Source organism: Schistocerca cancellata, chromosome 4 (genome assembly GCF_023864275.1).
Source record: "Schistocerca cancellata isolate TAMUIC-IGC-003103 chromosome 4, iqSchCanc2.1, whole genome shotgun sequence".
Taxonomy (NCBI): Eukaryota; Metazoa; Arthropoda; class Insecta; order Orthoptera; family Acrididae; genus Schistocerca; species Schistocerca cancellata.
In genome coordinates, this window is record NC_064629.1 from 632350102 (window position 1) to 632375685 (window position 25584).

At 36.4% G+C, this 25584-nt stretch overlaps 1 protein-coding gene across 2 annotated transcripts in view; it reads left to right on the forward strand.

Annotated features, from left to right (window-relative positions):
* The window catches only part of LOC126183216 (toll-like receptor 7), a 183752-nt gene extending 160778 nt beyond the window's left edge, over window positions 1–22974 (forward strand). For both annotated transcript variants that reach the window (XM_049924998.1, XM_049924997.1), the window contains exons 12-13: window positions 12197–12428; window positions 19340–22974. In XM_049924998.1, the coding sequence (XP_049780955.1) occupies window positions 12197–12428; window positions 19340–19721 (614 nt within the window). In that variant the 3' untranslated portion in view covers window positions 19722–22974. The remainder of the gene's footprint in view (window positions 1–12196; window positions 12429–19339) is intronic.
* Window positions 22975–25584: the final 2610 nt, after the last annotated feature.

The following is a 25584-nucleotide window of genomic DNA, read 5'->3' on the forward strand; positions in this document are numbered from 1 at the left end:
ACGTCCACGTTGTCGCGGCATGCTACCAGAGTTAAAGACTGCGATGGAGCTCTGTATGCCACGGCAAACTGGCTGACACTGACGGCGGCGGTGCACAAATGCTGCGCAGCTAGCGCCATTCGACGGCCAACACCGCGGTTCCTGGTGTGTCCGCTGTGCTGTGCGTGTGATCATTGCTTGTACAGCCCTCTCGCAGTGTCCAGAGCAAGTATGGTGGGTCTGACACACTGGTGTCAATGTGTTCTTTTTTCCATTTCCAGGAGTGTATATGGTTACTACTTCATATCTAAAAATTCATCTATTGATTAGGAGTTATCATTCAAAAATTCTTTTAATTTGTTCTTAAATGCTAGTTGGCTGTTTGTCAGACTTTTAATGCTATTTGGCTAATCACTAAAGATTTTTGTGGCAGCATAATTCACCCCTTTCTGTACCAAAGTCAGATTTAATGCAGAATAGTGAAGATCACCCTTTCTTCTAGTGTTGCTGCTATGTACTTTGCTGACATTTTTGAACAGGGATGGAATATTAATAAAAAAGATTGTAAGTGAATATATGTATTACGAAGATACTGTAAATATCCTGAGCTCCTTGAACAAATGTCTTCAAGGTGACCTTGTGTGGGCTCCAGCTATTATTCTGATTACATGCTTTTGGGCAATGAATACTTTTTCTCTTAGTGATGATTTACTCCAAAATATGATGCCATATGAAAGCAGTGAATGAAAATGGGCATAGTAGGGTACCTACTGATCTGTTTATCGCCAAAATTTGCAATAACCCTCATAGCATAAGGAGCTGAACATAATCATTCAGAAGGTCATCAATGTGTTTCATCCAGTTCAACCTGAAATTTTGAATATTCTGCCTTAGCCACAGACTCCTGTTCAAAGTCTATATTTATCAATGGTGTTGTGCCATTTTCTGTACAAGATTGTATATACTGTGTTTTCTCAGAATTTGCAGAGAAGTACTCAACAGTTTTCTGGAAGACAGTATTTACAATTTCCTTAGCTAATTCTCTCTTTTTTTTGGGGGGGGGGGGGGCGAGGGGGGGGGGGGTGATTACTTGCATCATCAGCAAAAAGAGCTAGCTTTGATTTTTATAAATATAGAGTGGCAAGTCATTAATATATATTAAGAACAATAAGGGACCCAAGACAGAATCCTGTGGGATACCATTCTTGATGCCTCCCCAGTTAAAGGACTCTGGTGATTTATGCAAATTATCTGTACTGTTAATTTCAACCCTCTGTATTCTTCGAGTTAAATATGAATTAAACAATTTGCATACAGTCCCACTCATACCACAATACTTAAGCTTATCTAGAAAAATTTCATGATTCACACAGTCAGACGCCTTTGAGAGATCACAGAATATCCCAATGGCTGATGTTCAGTTATTCAGAGCATTTAATATTTGATCAGTGAAAGTAAACAGGGCTATTACAAATGATTGAAGCAATTTCATAAATTCAGTGTAGCTCCATTCATTGACATATGGTCACGACACACCACAGATACGTAGAAAAACCCATACAGTTTTGTTCGGCTGAAGCTGCACTTCAGGTTTCTGCCGCCAGAGCGCTCGAGAGCGCAGTGAGACAAAATGGCGAGAAAGCGTATGTCGTGCTTGAAATGCACTCACATCAGTCAGTCATAACAGTGCAACGACACTTCAGGACAAAGTTCAACAAAGATCCACCAACTGCTAACTCCATTCGGCGATGGTATGCACAGTTTAAAGCTTCTGGATGCCTCTGTAAGGGGAAATCAACGGGTCGGCCTGCAGTGAGCGAAGAAACAGTTGAACGCGTGCGGGCAAGTTTCACGCATAGCCTGCGGAAGTCGACGAATAAAGCAAGCAGGGAGCTAAACGTACCACAGCTGACAGCTTGGAAAATCTTATGGAAAAGGCTAAAGCAGAAGCCCTACTGTTTACAATTACTACAAGCCCTGACACCCGATGACAAAGTCAAACGCTTTGATTTTCGGCGCGGTTGCAACAGCTCATGGAAGAGGATGCGTTCAGTGCAAAACTTGTTTTCAGTGATGAAGCAACATTTTTTCTTAATGGTGAAGTGAACAGACACAATGTGTGAATCTGGGCAGTAGAGAATCCTCACGCATTCGTGCAGCAAATTCACAATTCACCAAAAGTTAACGTGTTTTGTGCAATCTCACGGTTTAAAGTTTATGGCCCCTTTTTCTTCTGCGAAAAAAACGTTACATGACACGTGTATCTGGACATGCAGGAAAATTGGCTCATGCCACAACTGGAGACCGACAGCGCCGACTTCATCTTTCAACAGGATGGTGCTCCACCGCACTTCCATCATGATGTTCGGCATTTCTTAAACTGGAGATTGGAAAACCGATGGATCGGTCGTGGTGGAGATCATGATCAGTAATTCATGTCATGGCCTCCACGCTCTCCCGACTTAACCCCATGCGATTTCTTTCTGTGGGGTTATGTGAAAGATTCAGTGTTTAAACCTCCTCTACCAAGAAACGTGCCAGAACTGCGAGCTCGCATCAACGATGCTTTCAAACTCATTGATGGTGACATGCTGCGCTGAGTGTGGGAGGAACTTGATTATCGGCTTGATGTCTGCCGAATCACTAAAGGGGCACATATCGAACATTTGTGAATGCCTAAAAAAACTTTTTGAGTTTTTGTATGTGTGTGCAAAGCATTGTGAAAATATCTCAAATAATAAAGTTATTGTAGAGCTGTGAAATCGCTTCAATCATTTGTAATAACCCTGTATATAGCATTTTCTGTTAAAAAGCCCTTCTGAAAACCAAATTGACTTTTTGTTAGTACTTCATTTTTAGAAATATGTGAAGCTACTCTTGAATGCATTACTTTTTCAAGAATTTAGGACAGAGCTGTCAGTAGTGAGACTGAGTGGTAGTTGTTAGCAATCAGAATAGCACTGGCACTGCAATATTGTATTTATCTGCCGGTACCGGGCATGCAACTTTCAAGCACAACTTATGATCTGTACGGGAATACACATAATGGATGTGCAAGTACAGATCATAGATGTATGGGTGACAACAAATGGAAGTTTGGGTCAGTGAGTCGTGCATGGATAGGCAAATAGTAAGGCAACCGCTCGCGATAAGCAGCAAATCCGGATTCTATTCCCAGTCTGGCACAAATTTTCATTGTTGTCATTCCATTCTACAGCTGATGGTAGTCATTATTCACAACTGGGAATTCATCTGATGTGTTTAATAGTGGCTGTGGTCATCACAGTGCATCATCATCAGAATAACACTGAAATTGCAATATCGTAATTAGAACAGTATCAAAGGGATAAAATTTTAGTGGCTTTGGAGAACCATCCCAGGAATATATACATATCTGAATGGTTCTGTCTGCTATGGACAATATTTGCATGAAACTCATGGGACACTTTTTTGTCACAGAAGGATTCTAGAAAACAGTGGTTTTCAATTCCGGAGGTCAGAATTATTACTAGCTTCTAGTTGTCTGAGTCAACTTCCTGGTTGTCAAATTCAATACATAGGGATCCTACTAAACCTTTACTGTCCTAATTTTTCTTTTTTGACATCAACTATTCTTAAAGTAATTGTTACATAATTAGAGTAGGTCGCAAAGAAGTATTAGTATAAAGAAAATGAAGTCAACTGTGATTTTTTGGCATTTAATTGTTTTTTTTTCAAAAGGTATTTGACAGTTGTGTCCAGTCACAGTGGCATCATCATCAACATACATTGATTCTTGAAAAATTATACTGATTAAAATATTTTTTCCTCACATTGACATGGGATATGCCTTGAATGAAGTCATGATTCAACATTATTAAGAGCATTGTTTTCACATCTCCCACATAGGCTATAGCAACAAAATGTGGGAAATGAGCTCGATTATTTTGGGTTCCAGTTTCACTTAAATGTATTGGTTTATCTGCGTTAATGGGAGACATACTAATAAATGAATGATGGGCAGAATTTGTTTGTACCTTGATCTTGTCATTGTTTGAGTCACAGCTAGAACATTCAGATCATTATCACAGCACCAATAATGATGGATGATGTTTCTGTAGCTAGTGATGATAACTGGAGGGAAAGTCAATACCCAGAAGGCATAAAACTCTTCTTTCATTGAATCAGTCACTCCATAAAACGAAACAAGTCATTTTTTCTGGAATTGAGAAAATCGACAAAAACTGTTTTTCTCACAAATGAGTTGCTGACATATGTAAGCATCATTGGCTATGATAATACCATTCTAGAGAGATGTGTTTGATTGAACTTATCCTTTCAATATTAGAGAAAATAAAATAGCAAACCTCTGGCTTACTTCTTTCTAACAATGAATCACAGTTTTACAAAGTATGTAGTTTACTTGTACAACAAATATAGACATCAAGATACTGACATGGCATATTAATATTTTTTCAATGAAAGGCAGTACAATAGTGGACATATAAAAATATGTAGGGAAAAACGCTGTGACAGGTAATTATGGTTTCTAGTGCTTAGGTATGTAATGAACTTCTGATTATGATGCTGTGATATGTGTTACAGCCTTTAATCAGTATTATTGTGTTCCTTTGTGCCCACAACTTTATCGCTACATAATAAATCATTCATAAATTCAGAAACTGTCAGATAACGCTGACTCATCTTTTATCATGTTTAGAGAACAGGTATCTGGGTTGGACAGCTGTACTGTCTACATAATATATCTTGCACAAGGACACAGGGAATAAAATAAGAAAGACTCAGATAAAGACAATGATCTACGACTGTGGTGGTGAGGAGTCTGTTCAATAAACAGAATAAGATTCAGTCAATGACAGAGGGGAACATTATGAGTTATAAGAACTGTATTCACTTACTGCAGTTTTCTGAATCACTAATGTTACAAATACTGAATATATCATGAATAATATAGGTCATCCATGTTCCAAACCTTGACTTGATCTGTCATGATGTCTAGCCTCCAGGGATTAAAAATATGTTTCTAAAAGTGAAGGTGAAATGAATAAAATTTTGACTAAAAGCTGCTGCAGAATGAAAGAAAAATGTGTACAAACTCTGCATAGTTATCCATCTGTATAATGCACTATACAAAATTGAAAAGCAAAAGGTTGTGGCAGATTTGACGATATTAGATACTCTGGTCAGAACATAAACTCATAGTGTAGAGATTCTCAAAGTTGTGGAAGATTTAAGAAAAAATGCATAATACATGTTAATTTTAAAATTTGCTCTTCAAACAGAGCATTCATAAAAGTTTTGAGCTGGCAGCTGGTCGTACTCACTTCCCTGCATGACATTTCAACTGAGCACCTGACAATCATCCTCAGGTGAACCATCAAAGACTGAAAAAACTTGCCCATCTCACAATTTATTAGTGTGTTAGCAAAATGTGCTAATAAATTATGGTTTGGGAAAATTTTTTCTAGTCTTCAGTGGCTCAACTCAGACACACACACACACACACACACACACACACAGAGAGAGAGAGAGAGAGAGAGAGAGAGACAGAGATAAAAAACAATGTGAATATCTGTTTAATAGCTCATTGATCCACCACCTTTGGGATGCAATACAGCAGGAATTCTGCATGGCATGGATTCAACAAGTCCTTAATACACTTCCAGGAACACGTGGCGCAAGTTGTCTACGCACAAGTCAAAGCAATCCCCATACATTATAGGCCTCTGGTTTGTGAGTGTAGGCAGGTACCAGATAAGTGTCCCAGATGTGTTCCACTGGGTTCAGATCAGATGAATTAGGTGGCCAAGACATCAACGTTAGTTCACTATCATGCTCCCTAAATCACCACTGCATTAGTCTGTTGGAAAAGGCATCTACCATGATGGGATGCATGTCAGTCCATAGTTTGTGTAGAGATGATGATCAACAAGAAACATGATTTATTTGACCAGGCAACATGTTTCCATTGATTCATGGTCCAATCTCAATGACTCTGTGCTTACTGTAACGTATGATGACACAGAGTCAACATGGGAACAGGTAGGCATCATCTACTGTGGAGCCTCATGTTCAACAATCCACACTGAACAGTGTGTTCTGAAACAGTTGAACCTGCACCAGCATTGTGCACTGTTGTCAGACATGATAGGGATTGTTACCTATCCTGCTTTACAGTGTGGGCAAACCTCTGAACTTTACATCTCGAGATGAGGTGTGGACATCCAGCATCTTGTTGCCTACTCATAGTTTTTCTGTTCTTCAACCACTTTCCATAGATGCTCACAACAATGGCATGTGAACAGCCAACCAACTTCATCTTCTCTGTGATCCTTATTCCCAGGCTCCAAGCTATAACAATGTGCCCTTTGTCAAAGTCACTTATGTCAGTGGATTTCCCCATTTGTAATCTGTGTTGTTGTTAGAATGATTCCCCATTCATCTCTGCTCTGATGATACACATTGAATTGAATTGAATGAACTGAATTTTATTGGATCCTGTAAGATTACATTGTGTACAGTAAATGTACGTGTAATATAGGACATGTCAAAGTATTAACATTCTTTATCACTTATTTTTCTACACCTTTAGCTTACATTTTTACATCACTGATAATGAGTAACAATATATACAAATTTAATGCATAAGTATTCTGCAACACTGTAAAACTCTTTTTCAATGAGATAGTCTTTAAGTTTCTTTGGAAAGTCATTGTGAAGTACACTATCCTGCAGGGTTTTGGGCAGACTTCTTAGTAGTCTGATACCAGAGTACTGGGGTCCTTTTTCTAGCATTGCCAGTCAGTGGGGTATGCTCCGTACTTCATTCTTCTTTCTTGTATTGTGGGTGTGTACACTAGCATTTGTAATCCAGTCCTCACTACCTTTTGTGATGTACATTATTGTTTTGTATATATACAGTGATGAAAAAGTTAAGATACCTAAATTCTTGAAACAGTTTCTGCATGTTTCTGAGGTCTTTCTTCTTAAAATGGTCCTAATTGCTTTTTTTGTAATGTGAACACTCGTTTTGTCTCTTGTTTGTTTGAGTTTCCCCACACAGTCACTCCATACTGTAAGTATGGTTCGAAAAGTCCATGATACACTGTACACAGAAGGTTCTTGTCTGAATACTGTGATAGATGCATCATTAAGAATATGACAGAGCTCAGTTTCTTACAGACATTATTAATATGTTTTTTTTCCATTTCAGTTCATTATCCACAAGAATACCTAAGAATCTAGCAGATTCTACTTCTTCCAGCCTTGTTCCATCAACCTCTAAATCCATGTCCACAGCCTTTTCCTTGTTTTTAAACACTGCATACATAGTCTTTTTTAGATTTATAACCAGTTCATTTTCCAACAGCCATTGAGCTGTGACATTTGCAGATATGTATGCTCTTCTCTCAAGCTGTTCCATGCTTTGGTCACTATTTAGTATTGTCATGTCATCAGCATACAATATTTTCTTTTATTCCTCTTCAACACCTATATCATTAACAAATACATTAAATAACAATGGCCCATTACCGAACCCTGCGGCACTCCATATTTGATGGATTTGGTTTCTGATTGGTACGAGTTTCCTAATGGTACATACTGCTTGCAGTTGCACAAGTATGATTCTATCCATTCACCTGGTTGCCCCCGAATGCCATAGTTGCTTAGTTTTTGTATCAGCATTTCATGGCCAATGGTGTCAAATGCCTTTGAAAGATCCAGAAACATTGCAGAGACAACCTTTTTCTCATCTAAGGACTGTAAAATGTATTCTGTTAGACTGACAATTGCTGATTCTGTAGATTTACCCTTTCTGAAACCATGTTGTGAAGGCATGAGAATGTTATGTTTGTCCAAATAGTTAACTAATCTGGTATACATAAGCATTTCTAGGATTTTTGAGAAACCTGATATCAGTGAAACTGCTCTGTAGTTGTTGGGATCATTCTTACACCCTTTCTTGTACACTGGCACTACCTTCGTTATCTTCAGTTTTTCTGGAAAAATTGCATCTCTGAAAGAACAGTTTGCTATGTTCAGCAGTGGTGTTATTATCTCCTCACATACCAGCTTTATTACATGATTTGATATTTCATCATCACCAGCTGATTTCTTGGACTTCAGTTTCTGTATAGTTTTCCGCAATTCATCTTCCGTGACTGGTCTTAAGAACATAGTACTGCACGATCTTTTGGGTACCTTAATACCCTTCTATTTTTGACTATTTCTTTCCAATTTTAGGTTTTCTACTACACTGATATAGTTGTTATTCAGTATGTTTGCTATTTCCATACCATCTGTGACCACTGTGTTGTCTATTTTAATTGACCTAATACCTTCTTCTTTGTTTGACCCATCTTTTTCCTTTCTTTCAGCATTGGTTGCATTCCCAGCTGCCTTTGCCTTGTTTCTTGAGTTCGCTATAGTGGTGTCAATTGCTCTTGCTTTCGCTTCTCTTATTGTTTTTCTATACTTCTTTTTTAATATTTTATAGTTTTCAGCTTCGCCCATCTGTCTCACATCCTGAAGCTTCCTTCGCTGTTCTAGTATTTCACTGGTAATCCACTGTGTTTGATCTTGCAGCCTTTCTTGTCTCTTTACTTTGGGAAATGCTACATAAAAATGGTACTTAATTGTTGAAATAAATGCATCGTATTTTTCATTTACACTCTGGGCCTGTAGGGTTTCATTCCAGGTTTCCTTACTTAACATTGTTCTAAAGATGTTGATATTTTGTTCACTGATGATCCTAATTTCTTGGGTTGTTTGTTTTGGTTCTGATACTGTGTCATTGCTTCTGCAAAAGCTGATTAGTTGTCCATGATGATCATATATTTCTGTCTGAACTACATGTGACTCATAGTTACACATATTAGTAATTATGTTGTCAATAATTGTCTTACTTTGTGAAGTCACTCTTGTTGGTGCAGTTATTGTCACTTTCATGTTATGCTGTATTAACAATTCTTCAAAATCCTGTCTTATTTTTGTGTCTTTTCCCATGTCAATGTTGAAGTCTCCACATACAATAAGATTTCTCTTCATATTCATTCTCAATAAGCTAGCAACTTTTTTTAGAAAGATGCTAATATTGCCACATGGTGACCTGTACACACAAAACACTCTAAAATCCTCTGCCACTATACCAGTAACTTCAAAGTCTTTTTCTCTAGCTATGGGAAATGTACTAGCTTCACTGTTTACATTCTTTGATAGATTACCTGTTTTAATATATATACAATCGCCACCACCCTTATATTTAGATCTGCAGAAGTAACTAGTTAGTTTGTAGTCCTTTATTGCCATATTATGTATTTTACTTTCAGTTAGTCCATGTTCACTTATGCATAATATGTCTGGTCTTACTTCACTCAGGAGTACTTCTGCTTCTAAGTTTTTGTTACCAAAGTACTGAATATTTTGATGGAGTACTTTTATGTAATTTTTCTTTTGTTGGTTTACATGTTGTGAGCTGTATTCTGGGGCAAATTCTTTAGTATCGTCTTTTTTTGTATGGTGCTTATATTTTTCTTTTCCAGCTGGAGTGTATGATTTTTCACCCTCTTCAGACCATATTAGTTTCCCTTGCATCTAATGATTTTGCAGACATCTGTAAACATTCTGCTGAATGTTTAAATGTAAGCCATCCTTTGCTAGTGAGTTTTCACATAGGAATTTGTTTGGGTCTATAAAAATTTCCCCAAGACGATCACATTATTCTTTAAGAGCACAGTTTATTTTGGCGATATATTTGTCACTCACTGACCTTCTGTTTATGATTCCGCTAAGTATCAGACGAGATCCTGCATACATATTTCTTGCAGAACAAATCATGTTTCTTGTTTCGCTTGCCATTTCTTCCTCACTGCTGCTCCTTAATGAATTCGTTCCAACATGGATAAACAGGCCATTATAGTTATGTCTGGTTTCAGAATCTGGTTCTGTAGTATCTTGTCTTGCATTTACCATATTTTTAAAATGTTTACTGAGTTGATGCGTTCTAATACCAGGTCGTACGTCGATCTTGCAATTGGGGACAGCGATATTCTTCAGCAGCGAATTGCCAATTATTAAAAAGTCATTTTCCTTTTGTTGCGTACCTGTCGCCTTGGTTTTCCTTTTGCTGTATGTCACCACCTTCCATTTATATTTATCTTCAGGTTTTTGGCTTACTGAGTTTACCGAGACATCAACGGGAACACTTGAAATGTTGTTTTTAAAGTACAATCGGCCATTCGTATTTTAGCGATCTTCTTGCTTTTCCGTTTGATGGCTTTTACACACACAGGACTTCTTTTCTTGTATTAATGTATCGTTTTCTTTCTTGATGGTTGAAAGTTTGGTTTTTAATGCCTCAATGTCACTTCGTAGTAACTTTATAATTTTGTTTTTTGTATCAACTGCACTTACAAGATCGGTCGTTTCGTCACGTAAACAACTGTGACATGTCCACGGAAAATCATCGCTGATGAACTTTAGATTTACTTTCGCACACTTTTCGTGTAACCAGAAGTTGCATTTCATACACAGAATACTCTTCATCACACGCTTTTTACATTCTCTACACGAAGAACTGCGAAGGTTCACAGGAGAGCTTCTGTAAAGTTTGGAAGGTAGGAGACGAGATACTGGCAGAAGGTAGGAGACGAGATACTGGCAGAAGTAAAGCTGTGAGTACCGGGCGTGAGTCGTGCTTCGGTAGAGCACTTGCCCGCGAAAGGCAAAGGTCCCGAGTTCGAGTCTCAGTCAGGCACACAGTTTTAATCTGCCAGGAAGTTTCATATCAGCGCACACTCCGCTGCAGAGTGAAAATCTCATTCTGGAAACCTCCCCCAGGCTGTGGCTAAGCCATGTCTCCAGAGTATCCTTTCTTTCAGGAGTGCTAGTTCTGCAAGGTTCGCAGGAGAGCTTCTGTAAAGTTTGGAAGGTAGGAGACGAGATACTGGCAGAAGTAAAGCTGTGAGTACCGGGCGTGAGTCGTGCTTCAGTAGCTCAATTGGTAGAGCACTTGCCCGCGAAAGGCAAAGGTCCCGAGTTCGAGTCTCGGTCGGACACACAGATTTAATCTGCCAGGAAGTTTCATATCAGCGCACACTCCGCTGCAGAGTGGTGGAGGTGGTGATGATTAGTGTTTAACGTCCCGTCGACAACGAGGTCATTAGAGACGGAGCGCAAGCTCGGGTTACGGAAGGATGTGGAAGGATATCGGCCGTGCCCTTTCAAAGGAACCATCTCAGCATTTGCCTGAAACAATTTAGGGATATCACGAAAAACCTAAATCAGGATGGCCGGAGACGGGATTGAACCGTCGTCCTCCCGAATGTGAGTCCAGTGTGCTAACCACTGCGCCACCTCGCTCGGTGCAGAGTGAAAATCTCATTCATAATAAAACATTACCGCACCAAAGTCAGTGACAGTAAGTCTTTATGTAGATTATTCCCAGCAATGATTCCATGAACTGAGCTGTCAAAAACCAAAAAGAGGTACATTATTTATGACAAATTTCATTAAGAATAAATATACTGAGAATAATTTTTTCAACTGGCTCCTGCAGAATGTTCCTAAATTTACACCACAAATTACTCATATTGTACATTTCTGGGCTCAGAAAATGTTAACTTTTACTAGAGAATATTAAAGTGTATGATAGTATGGGATGAAGGAAAGTATAGTACGTAAGCTTGCTTTGGTACTCTTAGGCTGCTCCAGACAGCATATCCATTATAAATAAAGATTTGTCAAGTTGTTTCAGCATTTCTACAAACGTTCTACCTAACTGAATTTATTATAAAGGTCCTATTGTAAGAATTTAACACTCGACACCTTTTTCAACTGCATGTCTCCATATTTTATTCACATGATGGATGTAAGTCTCTTGCAGATTTTTTCAAAGTTAAATTTTAATTATTTTATTTATTTAACATGATACGATGACAATGAATTGGCTAGAACCCATTTGAAATTTAAGTAACTCCACTTGATTTACAATTTAACACAATCTTTGTTTTGTCAGCAAAGAAAACAAACTTTATAACTGATAATGTTAATGATACTTTGCAGCTTAAATGTAAGTACAAAGACAAAAATGAGTTTCAAAACAATTAGATCATAAAGATATATATTGTTATGTATATCAGTGCTTTGTAATATTAAGAATATTAGTAGTAATAACAACAATACAAACAACAATAGCAATAATGATAATTCATTGCAGGAAATCCTTTATCATGTAACTGCCATGTGCGTCCATTGAAGCACTGGATGTCATCACAGCTTAATGTCAAACAGCACTGGGAAGATATTCGCTGTGCTCAACCAGAATATCTGTTCAACCAATCTCTTAGTAGTGTCAGTGAGGACAAGATGACCTGTGACTCTGAGCGAGAATATAAAAATGATCCTGCCTTTGATGTCAATCCTGATATAAAATTCAGAAATGTTAAAAAGTAAGTTACATGTAAATATTATTTAAAAAATTTTCTTTTCAGATTTGAGGGTCAAACTTTGTAATTGTTAGCTAATCCCTTGATTTTTTTATTTATTTACATTCCTTTTTGCATGCAGTCATTAAGTAATCACTTTGACAAATATCATATTATGCACAAGGTCAATACATATCATATTTGTGTACAAAGTTTAAATACATACGATACTTGGGTACAAAACTTTAATAAATATCATATTTATCTACAAAGGTCAATACATGACATGTATAGCTTAGAATTTCCTCAGCAGTCAATCATATACTGTTTTGAACAGACAGCTAAGCTAGTACAATGCGCTACATATTCACTGTGTAGAAGTTAATATGAACTTCTCATCGAAGAATGCCATCCAAGTGCAGACCAAAGAATTTACACTCCTCACTACCTATATATAAAATTCCACAAGTACTTCCTATTCATCTGTGGAATGAGTGCCCTGCTTTGAACTCCAGTAATTCTAATTTCCTGGTATGAACTTTAGGGCCCATGTTACAAAAATATTTAATCACTTCTAATGTCCCATGTGTTGAAAAATGAGTTATCTCCTCTCCATTTTCACCACAAAATAGCACAGAGGTGGCATCAGCATAAGTAATTAGAAATTTTTACAATATCATCTAAATACACGAGAAACAAAAATGGGCCCCATATTGATCCCTACAGCACACCTTCCATTTCTGTTTCACTCATGGACTGAATGTTGTTTTTTCTCACCCCATGATAATTTATATTTGTGCATTGTTTATGATTTTTCAGGTATGTAGACAGGAGTCTAAGAGACATGTGTCTGATGCTGCAATTGCTCAGTTTCTGTGAGAACAGTGTGTGGCTGATTGGATCAAATGCCCTTGTGAGATCTAAAAACATGCCCACAATGTTCTTCATTTCATCAAGACAGCTATAGACTTTATACAAAAATTCTGTGACAGCTGTTGTGATATTGCAATCCTTTCAAAATACTGATTTGGTTTCAGCAAGGAGACAACACTAACTCAAAAATTATCTCATTTTGGCTGTAGGATGCTTTCACCTTTGATCCTTTTTTATGCAATTGTCTGACTACATTTATTTTCAGTGCACTGGGAAACATATTTTCTTTGATGCTACAGCTGATGAGATATGTAACTGGTTTAATCAGAAGATTTTGCAATTTTAATTACTGTGGTGGAAAGATCATCCAAACCACTTGAGTGACCATCTTTAGCTACAGAATTATCTTGATTATCTGCAAAATTTTAATTACTGTGCTGAAAAGACCACCCAAATCATTTGTGTTACCATATTTTAGCGATAGAATTATTTTTTATGTCTTGTTCTTTTACTCCCCTGAATTCAACGATCTTGTAAATTGTGTAGCAATGTGTTGAGTAGATAAGTGGTTCTGAGCCTGGAATTATAGCACCAGTTGGTAAAACACAATGTTCATTATGAAGATTAGACAGTTTTATGGACTTGTTGACCTCCATGTCAGATATTTGTTGCTTCCACTTTTGTGTTTGTATATGTTCTACAGTATTTGTTAGTGATGTTCTATGAGGCATGGCATACATTTGTTAACTGTGTCATTAATTCAGTGTGGACTTTTTTCTTAAGATTTAGGTATATCTTTCTTTAAAAATATACAGTGCAGATGACTTGTGCAACACAGAGGTCATGGATATTCTGTCTTAGTTTGACTAATCTAGCTGCTAATTTCAAGCTCTTTTTTCCCATTGATTGGGAGTCAATGATATTGTTACTGTTTTAACTGGACAACAACAATCAAAATGCCCGAGCAGGATTGGATTAAATTCATCCCATATAGTTTTTGAAAGACACTGTCTCAATTTTCTCATCTACTCTATGTTTGAGTGTGATTATGTTCACAGTAGTTAGGCTACACATCTGTTGAATTATTTTTATCATTTCTGTAGGATCCACAGGTAAACTATCAGTTTGCTGGAAATAATGGCAGTAGTAGTGGAACTCTAGGTTACTATATCAAAAAGTATTTATGAGAGATATGAACAGGTTCATAAGTGACTGAAATTCTTGATTGCAGTCTCCAAAAATTTCTAGTGTTAACAAGTGGTTATTTTTTAAATGTATTGTTTCTTGTTAAAAGTTTATGTGAAATGTATACTTATTAGAACTTCTGAGACTTAAATTCCATGGTTGAATAAATTCTCAAGAAACCAAACATATGACCTCTGTCTGGATAAGACACCTTTGGTTGGGTCATGGCTTTGATTCACTGCACACATTGACTTACTGAAATATCATAGCAAGGTAAACACACGTCACTATATGACATCACATGTTTCTGAAATGTGTGTGTAGTTGGCCATTGTAAGTTGTTGGAAGCCAGGAACAACTTAGCTTAACGTCTTCCTCTTTTTGGTTGTACAAATCTTCTGCTTGATTCTTGGCAGTGGTATCTGAATATGAGAGTTTGCTTGATTTTGCGACCAAGGTGTTTGGTATTCTGACAACAGATTATTCCAGGCTATATAAGGGACAATCAAATGAAAATGAGACAGATGGAGAAAAGTCAGTAAACTGTTCATTATTTCAAGAGTAATCACCATAACCATTAAAACATTTATCCCACTGTACGACAAGACAGTCAATGCCTTCATGGAAAAATGTTTCCGGTTCCCTACAGAACCATGATTGTACCCAGGCATGCATCTCTTCATCCAAAGAAAACTGATGGCTACGAATGTCTTTCTTCAGTGCTCAAAAAATATGGAAAGTGCATGGGGATAGATTGTGAATGTATGGAGGATGTGTAAGGGCTCACAGGCTGCCAAGGTTGTTATGAATCAAATGGTTCAAATGGCTCTGAGCACTATGGGACTCAACATCTTAGGTCATAAGCCCCCTAGAACTTAGAACTACTTAAACCTAACTAACCTAAGGACATCACACACACCCATTTCCGAGGCAGGATTCGAACCTGCGACTGTAGCAGACCCGCGGTTCCGGACTGCAGCGCCAGAACCGCTAGACCACCGCGGCCGGCAGTTATGAATCACTGCTGAAGTTCCGCTCAGAAGCCCTTACACATACTCCATACAATCCTGACCTCTCCCCATGCAATTTCCATATTTACGAAGGCCTGAAGAAAGGTGCTTGTGGCAATCTATTTGCTTCAGGTGAATAGGTGCATGCCTGGTTACAATCATGGTTCTGTAGTAACTGCAAACCTTTTTCCATGAAGGTGTTGACTGTCTTGGCTTGGCAATTATGGTGATTACTTTTGAAATAATGAGCAGTTTACTTAATTTTTTCCATCTATCTCATTGCCATTTCACAGCCCATTATATATTGTTGTCTTCTTGCCTCTTAGTTCCTCGATGTAATATACAGATCTACATCATTCCTGGATATGGGTTCAAATGGTGGTTTTTTAATAGTCCTTCAAGGGTACTGGTGAGTTTATTTTCACCCTCTTCAAAATAATTTCCACCATCAGAATGCTAGTATTATCTGCTTGAATGAACACTCTAGTTTTAACAATAACTGCCTGATGAGTTCAGCTGATGCCATATAATAGGGAAGCCAGCATACTTCCTGTACGGAACCCATTTTACTGATAAAAATTTGAACAATTTGTTGGAGAAGACAGGGTTGGTAATAGAAGGCAGATTTTACTTGAGGGTAGAACAGATACTTTAACCTCCTTGATTTGTTTTCTTTTATGTCTTCTTTTCTTCTTATTGTTTATTGGTTACACCCCTTTATGGAAATTGTCATTCATGTCTTCACTTGATTATTGCTATGACTGTTCCCTACATCATATTTACATTCTGTCTGCTTGTTTCTTGAGTTGACCTCCTCCTTTAACGTTTTCAAATTGTGACCCTTTCTGATATCTTAGTATAATCACCACAATGTTAACTTCTGTCACTGTCGCCCTGCAGTGCCAATTCATCTAACTTTGTATAGTAATGCAAAAACAGGTAGTTAGGTCTCTCATAGAACAACTTATGATTGCAGATGCATTAATAAATCACAAAATTACATAATTATATATATTTATAGGTATTTCTGCTAACTGTTTATGACTTAATTAGTAAAATAGGATTATATTTCAATATTTTAGCTGTATATTTTCCAACTCTTGAATGTACACTGCCAGTATCATTTTTTGCCAATGCTTTATCAATATTACTTTGATACATGGGCTCAAACTAGAAAAATGCACTAAATTTTGTGAAAGTTGCTCCACGAAGAAGGATACATATGAGGGAAATTGACTTTAGTCCACAGATTAGGCAAATGACTATACCATAATAAATGGGATTACAGAGCTGTACATGATATCTGTGTTTAAATACTCAGAATGATGTAACTGGCTCCACATGACAAAAGTTGACTGATGCAGATACTATAAAGAGCACATCTTATGTGTTGTGGTATAGAATTAAAGAGGCTCTGGATATGTTCTGAGGGATTGTAGAGTGTGCACTGTATGCTGAAGTAGGACTCAAAACCAGGACCTTTGCCTTTTTTTGGACATGTGCTCTACTGACTAAGCTATCCAAGCACAAGTCACAACTCACCCACACAGCTTCTGCCATGGCTTCATCTCCTACCTTTCATATTTCGCAAAAGTTCTCCCACAAAAATTGCAGGAGCAACACTTCTCGAAAAAAGGTTTCTGGGGAGACACGGCTTAGCCACAGCCTGAGGGAATCTTTCCAGAATGAAATTTTCACTCTGGAAGGTAGAAGAAGTATTACTGGTGGAAATAAAGCTGTGAAAGCAGGTCGTGCTTGGGTAGGTAGCTCAGTCAGTAGAGCACAAAAGATCCTGGGTTGGAGTCCTCATACAGCACACCATTTTAATCTGCCGGAAAGTTTCATATAGGATACACTCTGTTGCAGAGTGAAAATTTCATTGTGGAGACGATCCCCAAGGCTGTGGCTAAGCCATGCCTCTGCAATATCATTTCTTCCAGGAGTGCTAGTCCTGCAAGTTTTGCTGGAGAACGTCTGTGAAGTTTGGAAGGTAGGAGATGAGGTACTGGTGGAAGTAAAGCTGTGAGGGTCAGTTGTGAGTTGTGCTTGGGTAGCTCTGTCAGTAGAGCATTTGCCTACAAAAGGAAAAGGTTCCAGATTTCAGTCCCAGTCCACCACACAGTTTTAATGTGGTAGTAGTGGAATCTGTGGAGTGGAATTTTCTCCAGTTTCATTTGAGAAGGCATTATCTGTACTTCTCTGACTATTGCTTGACATGTGGTTGGACCTTTTACTGCTAAAATGTTATATGTTAATAGCCTGAAGAAGAGTCAGTACCTCAGGCTCTACAACCTTCCTGATTTTGCAGTTGTTTTTTAGTTTGCTCTATTTACATGAAACTCAAGATCACATGTTTCATCCAGTGGTGCTCCACACTATCAGTTATGGTCATGTAGACAAGATTGCATTCATCATCTGCATTGGTCACATTGTGTGGGCCAATATCCACATGTTGCTGTCTACAGTCTTCTTCTGTCTACTGTTTCCACACATGCACAACTGTGATAACAACATTCCCTGTTTGAGCCAAAAAGACACCTCTCTGCAATCTGATGCAATTATTCCTGAAACACAATTCCAATCATCATTTGACAGTGGATTACTAAGGCCATTCTTCTGAGTGTTGCCAGTTTTTGAAGGGGTTAGTATATGTTTATGTTTATGTTTGGTGTCTTACATGAAACTTGAATGTGCTGTTTTTCATGTCAATTTGGTAGATTTTATCAGAGTAGCTGGAAACCAATTTGTGTGATCTAGTAAAGAGAAAATGAAAAGACAGTCTTAAGTCATCAAATGAATGAAAGTTAGTTTGTTATATGACATACATTATGAACAAGAAGCTTGCAATATCCAACACTATTTCTGAAATCCTCACTCTGTTAGTGTAGCACTTATGTGTAACAGTTCTGTTTATAACATTCTTCTGTGAGTGAAAAAATTCAGGAGGCAGGCTTCTTGACAAATGTGAATGATTAATGTGTGAGAGATTTCAAATTACAAGTTACATTATTTATTGTATACAACCTTTTTCTCCATTCATACAGAATTCATTTTGTGAAAATGTGGCACATAAAAGACATATCTTCAATGTTTAAAATTGTATTATTCACAGTTAAAATAAAATAGTCCTCATTTACTTTCTATAACAATGTTGTATCTTTGACTGAAACTATAACAATTACACAATTAACAAACACTGACAGAATGGTACTTGATGGTGCTGAGCCAGAGTCATACAATATTTTCCAAAAGAATAGATCACCATCTGATTGTATATTACTGTATTTTTCTTCTGTACAATCTAGGTTTCAGCTTTAATGCCATTATCAATTATAATGCTAAAAGTTCTTAGACCATTAATACTACATATCTGGTAAGGACAGCTTTGAGCTCACTTTAGCAGGTATGATGTGTTAATGGTCTAAGAACTTTTATCATTGTACTCGATAATGGTCTAAGAACTTTTATCATAGTATTTGATATTGGCACAAAAGACAAAATATAGATTTTTTACAGAAAAAATACAGTAATATACTGTAAAATAGCAGTGTATTCCTTTTTTTCAAAAGGAAAAGCAAAAAAAGAGGACAGGGAGAAGAGACAGGGAGAAAGAGAGAGAGAATGATACTGTTCACAATATTATCTTCTGAAGTGGCTGGAAACACTGGTGAACTGTAATGAACTTGAATGTAACCTAATATTTAATTACATTTTTAAACAAAAATATTTCCCAACTCCAGTCATAATTATAGTAAAATACCATGTTTCACATGTTGCTGTCTTAAAATATAAACTAAATTCTGTATGTCTTTCAGGCTCTACACAAATTCTTGTTATCAAATTACAAAATTCTGTTTTATATTCTAGGAATGAAAAGGGTGACCTTAGCCTGGCATGGTATGTGTCAAGTACTGAAGACATTGGTGACTTTCACTTGCTAATGAGAGATCTGCCTAATATGCAATCAAATGAAAGCACTAATCAACACCTACTTGTACAGAATTTGTTTGAGAAAGACTTATCCTACATAACACGTAGCTATGTTGTGAAAGATTTACCCAAACGACATGGTGACCTACAAATGTGCTTGTTAGCAAGAGACAGTGAAGGGAACATTCGTAAATGGAGGATGAGTCAGTGTGAGCGTGTTCCTATGGACGGTTCTATTAGTGCCTTATCAGCAGCACTTCCATTACCAAGTACTATGACATTATTATTTTTTGCAGTATATGCCATATTCAGGTTCTGATAATATCTTAGTTATCTTTCACATAGTCATATTATACAAAGACATTTTTTTCTGGCAACGTTTGGTCATACTCTTGATTAATAAAATTCATTTAAATCTTTGCCTTCAGTACTATCCCATTGATTTTATGAACTTTAAAAGGCTTTCTAGCATCAGCTTAAGATACAAGTTAATTCTTAGCTTTAAATTAAATTGACCTTATTTACTTAACAGATAATTAGAAGCATAACAAAACATGCCGCTGTGTCAAAATGTTTGCATTGGCTGTTAGCTGATGACAGAAATAAATGAAGCTATGGCTGATAGCTGATAATAGAAATAAATGAAGCTACTGTTCTTAATCTGAGACTAAAGATGAAAGTAGGCTATCTCTTCTGATGAAATGCCTCAACTAATCTCCAAAGAAAGAATTACTGAAAGTTTTTAATCTGAATATGTTATAAACAGAAGGAAGTTCTTAAAAGTATTACACACTAATATGTGCATCTGTTATTGTGACTAGCTGGTAGGTAAAAGTGATGAAATACTTATTATTTCTCTAATCTACCTGGTGCAAGCAAAAGTAAATCACCAGGTGAAAATATTTATCAGTTAATGAACTTCATTTTTGTAATAAACTCGGTAGCAGCAAAATTCTCTGTTGATTGACTTATCAGTTACAGAACATAATATTATGCCATACATGAAAATATTTAAACTGCCAGTGTTGGTAAGTAGAGAAGACTTTCATAAGAATATTTTAAAGAGGAATGAATATGATAGTTCAGTCGTTTATTGTTGCTGTTGATCAATGACAACTGTTATTTTAGAAACTAAAATCACATATGGATTTGATGAATTTGTAACATATCTTTTATGTAGATTGGTACAAAAAGGAGACATATAAACTTAAGTGCTCCATAGCCTGTCAGCTGTATGCTTTCCTATTTTTCAAATCCTTCACATGTACACAGTAAAATCTAGAGTTATCAGGCCCGTACACCCATCCAAGAGTTAGATCACTTATTACAGCAAATACAGAAATAAAATAAATGCATAAAAAGATATCCTTGCATTTATAATTGTTATTTTCTTCTTCATAGTGAAAATAGAGGAAGATGTGAGAAGTAGTAAAGGACAGCCAGGTTACTTAGAACCTAGTTTGATGGAGTGCTCATTTTCTCCTACATACTCCACACACCTCAAAAGTCCTTCTCAATCCAGGCTCTGAATGAAATACCTCAAATTTTCTATATCTATCACATTATTTTTCAGATAGAAGAAGTAAGCTACATTAAAAAGGAACTAGCACTTTGTTACTAGAGAGAGGTAGAGAAAATATATATATGGGTATTTCTATTATTTGTATTTGAACTGGCATTTCATGACAGTCAGTACTAACCAACCCATCTTACTATACCAGTATGTATTTGTTTTTCCTTAACTGAAACTCCTCAAATTATACATGACAGCCTTTGTTACAACTAAAAACACCTGTAATGATAAGCATAACAAGGAGCTGAAGTTGGAGCTGGTTTTTTTCTGTTACTGTATCAAAGTAGAGCAGATAATTACCAATGGAAGTTACAAAGAAATTAGATGATATAAAAGTGGAGTAGACACATCATCTAGAGCTCAGAGATGATAGCGCTTTTTCACATTCAAGGTACCCCCCCCCCCCCCCCTGCTGTTTGTTCAGTTGTAGCAAGTTCTAAATATTGAAAATAGCAATGGATATTACATATTTAATAAGTCATCTTGTTGTCTTGCACATTAATATAATTACATTTCCCTTCTCATAAGATAACATTAAAACAATATTGTCACATGGTCTTTTGCAAGTCATTTCATTATGTGATGGATCATAAACTATTTGGGGATGTAGAAGAGAGAATAAACATATTTTTGTGAAACACTGTCTATCATAGATGTAATATGAAAAAACATCTGTTACTGTCACATGCAAAGGTCATAAATTGTACAACAATGAACAACTCTGGTTTATTTGTTGTAACCACTGCCCATCTTTTGCAGGAGATTTTATTTGCTTCACATAATTATACATGTGTAATTGAAACTGCTGAGTGTGACATGTACCATGCAGTTTCATTCTGATTTAGAGGGTAATTGATATAATAAAGTCTTTAGATGTGCTATAAGCAGGTTGTAAGATACTAGTTGGTTATAATGAAAGTGCAGCTACTCACAGAGGTTGAGTTCACACTGCAGTTGTATGGCAGGCAGTGAAACTCAGTAGATATGCTAATGCATTATTGCAGAACCAATTTACACTGGAAAAAAAGTTCCAATTTTGGCCACCAGGTGCAAATCTGACCCTGTACAGCATCTCGTCAATGCCATCGGTGCTCATACTGCTGAACAAATTGTTTACAGGCCCTTAATAGTAAAATTGACATTATGCTTTTCTCACTTGTTTGACCTTTCCAGACCTAGACCCATTTCTAATCCATTACATGTGGAAAAATTTCTATACGTCACTCTCACATTCATAGTACCAGATTTGCAACTGGTGGCCAAACCTGGAACTAATTTCTTCCAGCATAAATCAGCTCTGCATTAATGCATTAGAATATGCACTAAGTTTCACTGCCATCTGATAATTACAGCCCACATTGGACTTCTGTGAGTAGCTACACTTTAATTCAAACCTCCTAATACTTTCTACATGCTGGAAGAAATGTATAGGCCTACTAGTGCACCTAATTCAGTGCCAGAAATGTTGTTAATATGTGTTAATCTCAATATAAGAACAAGGAAGTATTATTCAGTACCAATTTGTGGGGAAAATTAAAATGATTTACAACAAATATTTTGAAATGCCAGTGAACGTTTTATAGGAGGACTGTCTCAGTAAATAAAAAAAAATGTATGGTTGTCATTTGCAATATACTCAAAGGCAAAGCTCAAGCTGTTATAAAAATACTTAAGGATCTGATCATATTCTTACTATTTTAAGTGAAGCTATTATTACCTATCATTTAACTCATACTAGTCTTCGGAAAGGTCACAGTTTGTTTAGAGAGAGTACTTTACTGTTTGTATATAATGCATATAGTTTGTAAAGAAATTGTAATTGACTGATAAAAGTGTATGCTGTATTTATAAAGTTTTACAGAATGTAGAATATTCGAATATGTACATGACTGTATCAATAATTTATTGTTAATTTGTACATATATCTGTTACTGTGTACATAACAAGTATTTAAACTGTGAATGGAAAATAAGTGAATAAAGAAGTTTGTTTCCTGGAACTTGTCTTCAGTACTTAAAGCATTTTTTTAAGGAAATTCTCAAAATGCTGTTGTTAACTGAGCCTGTAATGACTGTCTGTATTCATTTGTTTCTCCTCATCAACTAATAACACTGAAGTAAATATGTAGTATTTATTTTTATATTTGATTATTGTTATTACTAATAGTGTTACTGTCACATATAATTCTATAGTTGAGAAACTGAAGACATGAATATGTTTATGTAGGTAAAAAATTTCATTGTGGCATATAGAACTACAGAGGACACAACACTTATAACAACAATTAATGATATAAATACTTGACATAACTTCAGAGGCTTCCACATCGGGTGTCATGATGATTAGAAATCTTCTGGATGTTGTAACACATTACTATATAAAATACTTTAATTATAAACTGGTCAACCAGTCTTGTCCTGAGGAAGGTTATTGTAATATGGTCAAAACATTGGTTTTAAGTTTATAATTAAAGGATATTATACAATGACATTGTACAACACTCAGAAGAATTTTGATCATCATGATATAAATGCTTGTTTATTAGTGAGAGAGATTTCATTCTTTGGAGGCAAAGGAGAAAATTAGAGTGTCATGGAAATGCTGTACATATAGCACATGCATGGGTGTGTCTCTGAAAACTTCAAGTTTCAAGTCTGAAGACACACACACACACACACACACACACACACACACAGTGTTGAACAAGAAAAGATTCACGGTCAAATTTCACTGAGATTAAGATTTCACAAAAGTCAGTGAGGCAATACTGAAAGGAATTAAGGCAGGGACATATCCCAAAGTAGTAAACAAAAGATTTATAGATATCAGGACACTTATAATGCACACACTTACAGCCAATATTAAAGAGCAAATTTGGCAAGAAATTTACAGAACAACTTTAATGACCAATGTAATAAATTTCTCCAAACCTTTATCACTTGCTCAAACAGTGCTTTCCCATTAAGATTTGCAGACTGATATGCAGTACAAATAAGCAGACATTTTGAGTAACTAACAGCATTAGGATATCATGTAGGAAAAAACAGGATGCGTATCAGAATATGAAGGACAATAAGAGCCCAGACAGTAGTTCAAAATGCTGAAGAATGTCAGCAGACAGGCCAAAACAAACCATTACATCAAGAGAATAGTAAGCTCTCAGAATAAAATTAAAACTATATGGTCAATAGTGAAAGAAGTATCACATGAGAAGGTGAGTGTTCAAAATATTACACCTCTCTTGTGTCAGAATGAGACTGTAAGTACTCTACAAGATCCATACAAAAATATTTAACAATCACTAACTGTTCAATCAATCAATCAGTCAACAGCTGGCAAGTTAAATCAACATTTTATAAGTACAGGTAAAAACACAAAACTCATAAAAGCTTGTATTCCAAGAAAACTTTCTCATATGTAGCTGCAGGGAACAAGGAAAGATGAAAATAAATTAATTATTAAATCATTAAAGAATAAAAATTTCTGTGAGTTTCATGAGGTATCAAGTAGGATTATGAAGATCAGTACACCATAGATCAGTTCTGTACTCAGTCACCTGTGCAATATGTCTTCCAGGTGTGGTCAATTTCCTGAGAGACTGAAATACTCATTAGTGAAACAACTTTATAAAAACTGGGCAAATGTGAGTAGGGCTTACATTCTGAGAGGTCCATGTAAATTTAGTCTATGCTTCTATATAAAGATAAGCTGTTACTTAATGTTGCTACCAAAAATCACAAAAAGTACAGGACTGATTTACTTGAAATTTTTACACAATACTCTAATGAACATTCAGACAGACATAGACCATATTTTTTTTGGAAAGGCAATGTACAGACTGTGAGAAAGAAAATGCTATGTTATGCTGCGAAACTGTGTTTTCGTTTTCTTTCTTGCAGTTGCAATTACGATAGCAAGGCTTGTAAACCATTGCACAAATTTTTTCTCACATATATATTATTTCTCCTTACATATGATTTCAAACAAAAATTGTATACAGAGCAATGTGCTGTTTTATTTTCTTCCTTGCGATCAGTTTTACAGAAAACAGGGGAGTTGTACTTATGGTTTATCTGCTTATGATCAGAATGCTACCACGGAATCTGAATTGTCCAATACTTTGAAATCCTACTGATTCACAGATTAAAACTATGTGGAATACTATAATTGAAGCTACTATCCTTTCAGATTCAGCAGCTGGAGAGCTCTTTCTCATGCTCCATATACCAATGATACCAACTGATTTATCCATTCATCTGAGGCTATTTCAATTCACAATGCAGGTTTTGTTTGCAGTAACAATAAACAAGGCTCAAGGTCTGAGAGCGTGGTAAGGGGACAAGGGAAGAGGGGGGAGGGGTTGAGGAAATGGACATATACAGAGGGAAGGATAAAATGGACAGAGAGAGGGATGAGGAGTCAGAGGTGATACACACAGAGAGGGAGGGAAGGAGGAGGAAGAGAAAGGCAATGAGACTGGGGGAGGAAATTATTGCCAGAGAGGGGGACACAGGTTTAAAATGTATATCCAATTCCCATACATATTCAGAAATTGCAAAACATTGCTGGGTTTGCTAGTTATGTGCATAGATAATTACAGTACATTACA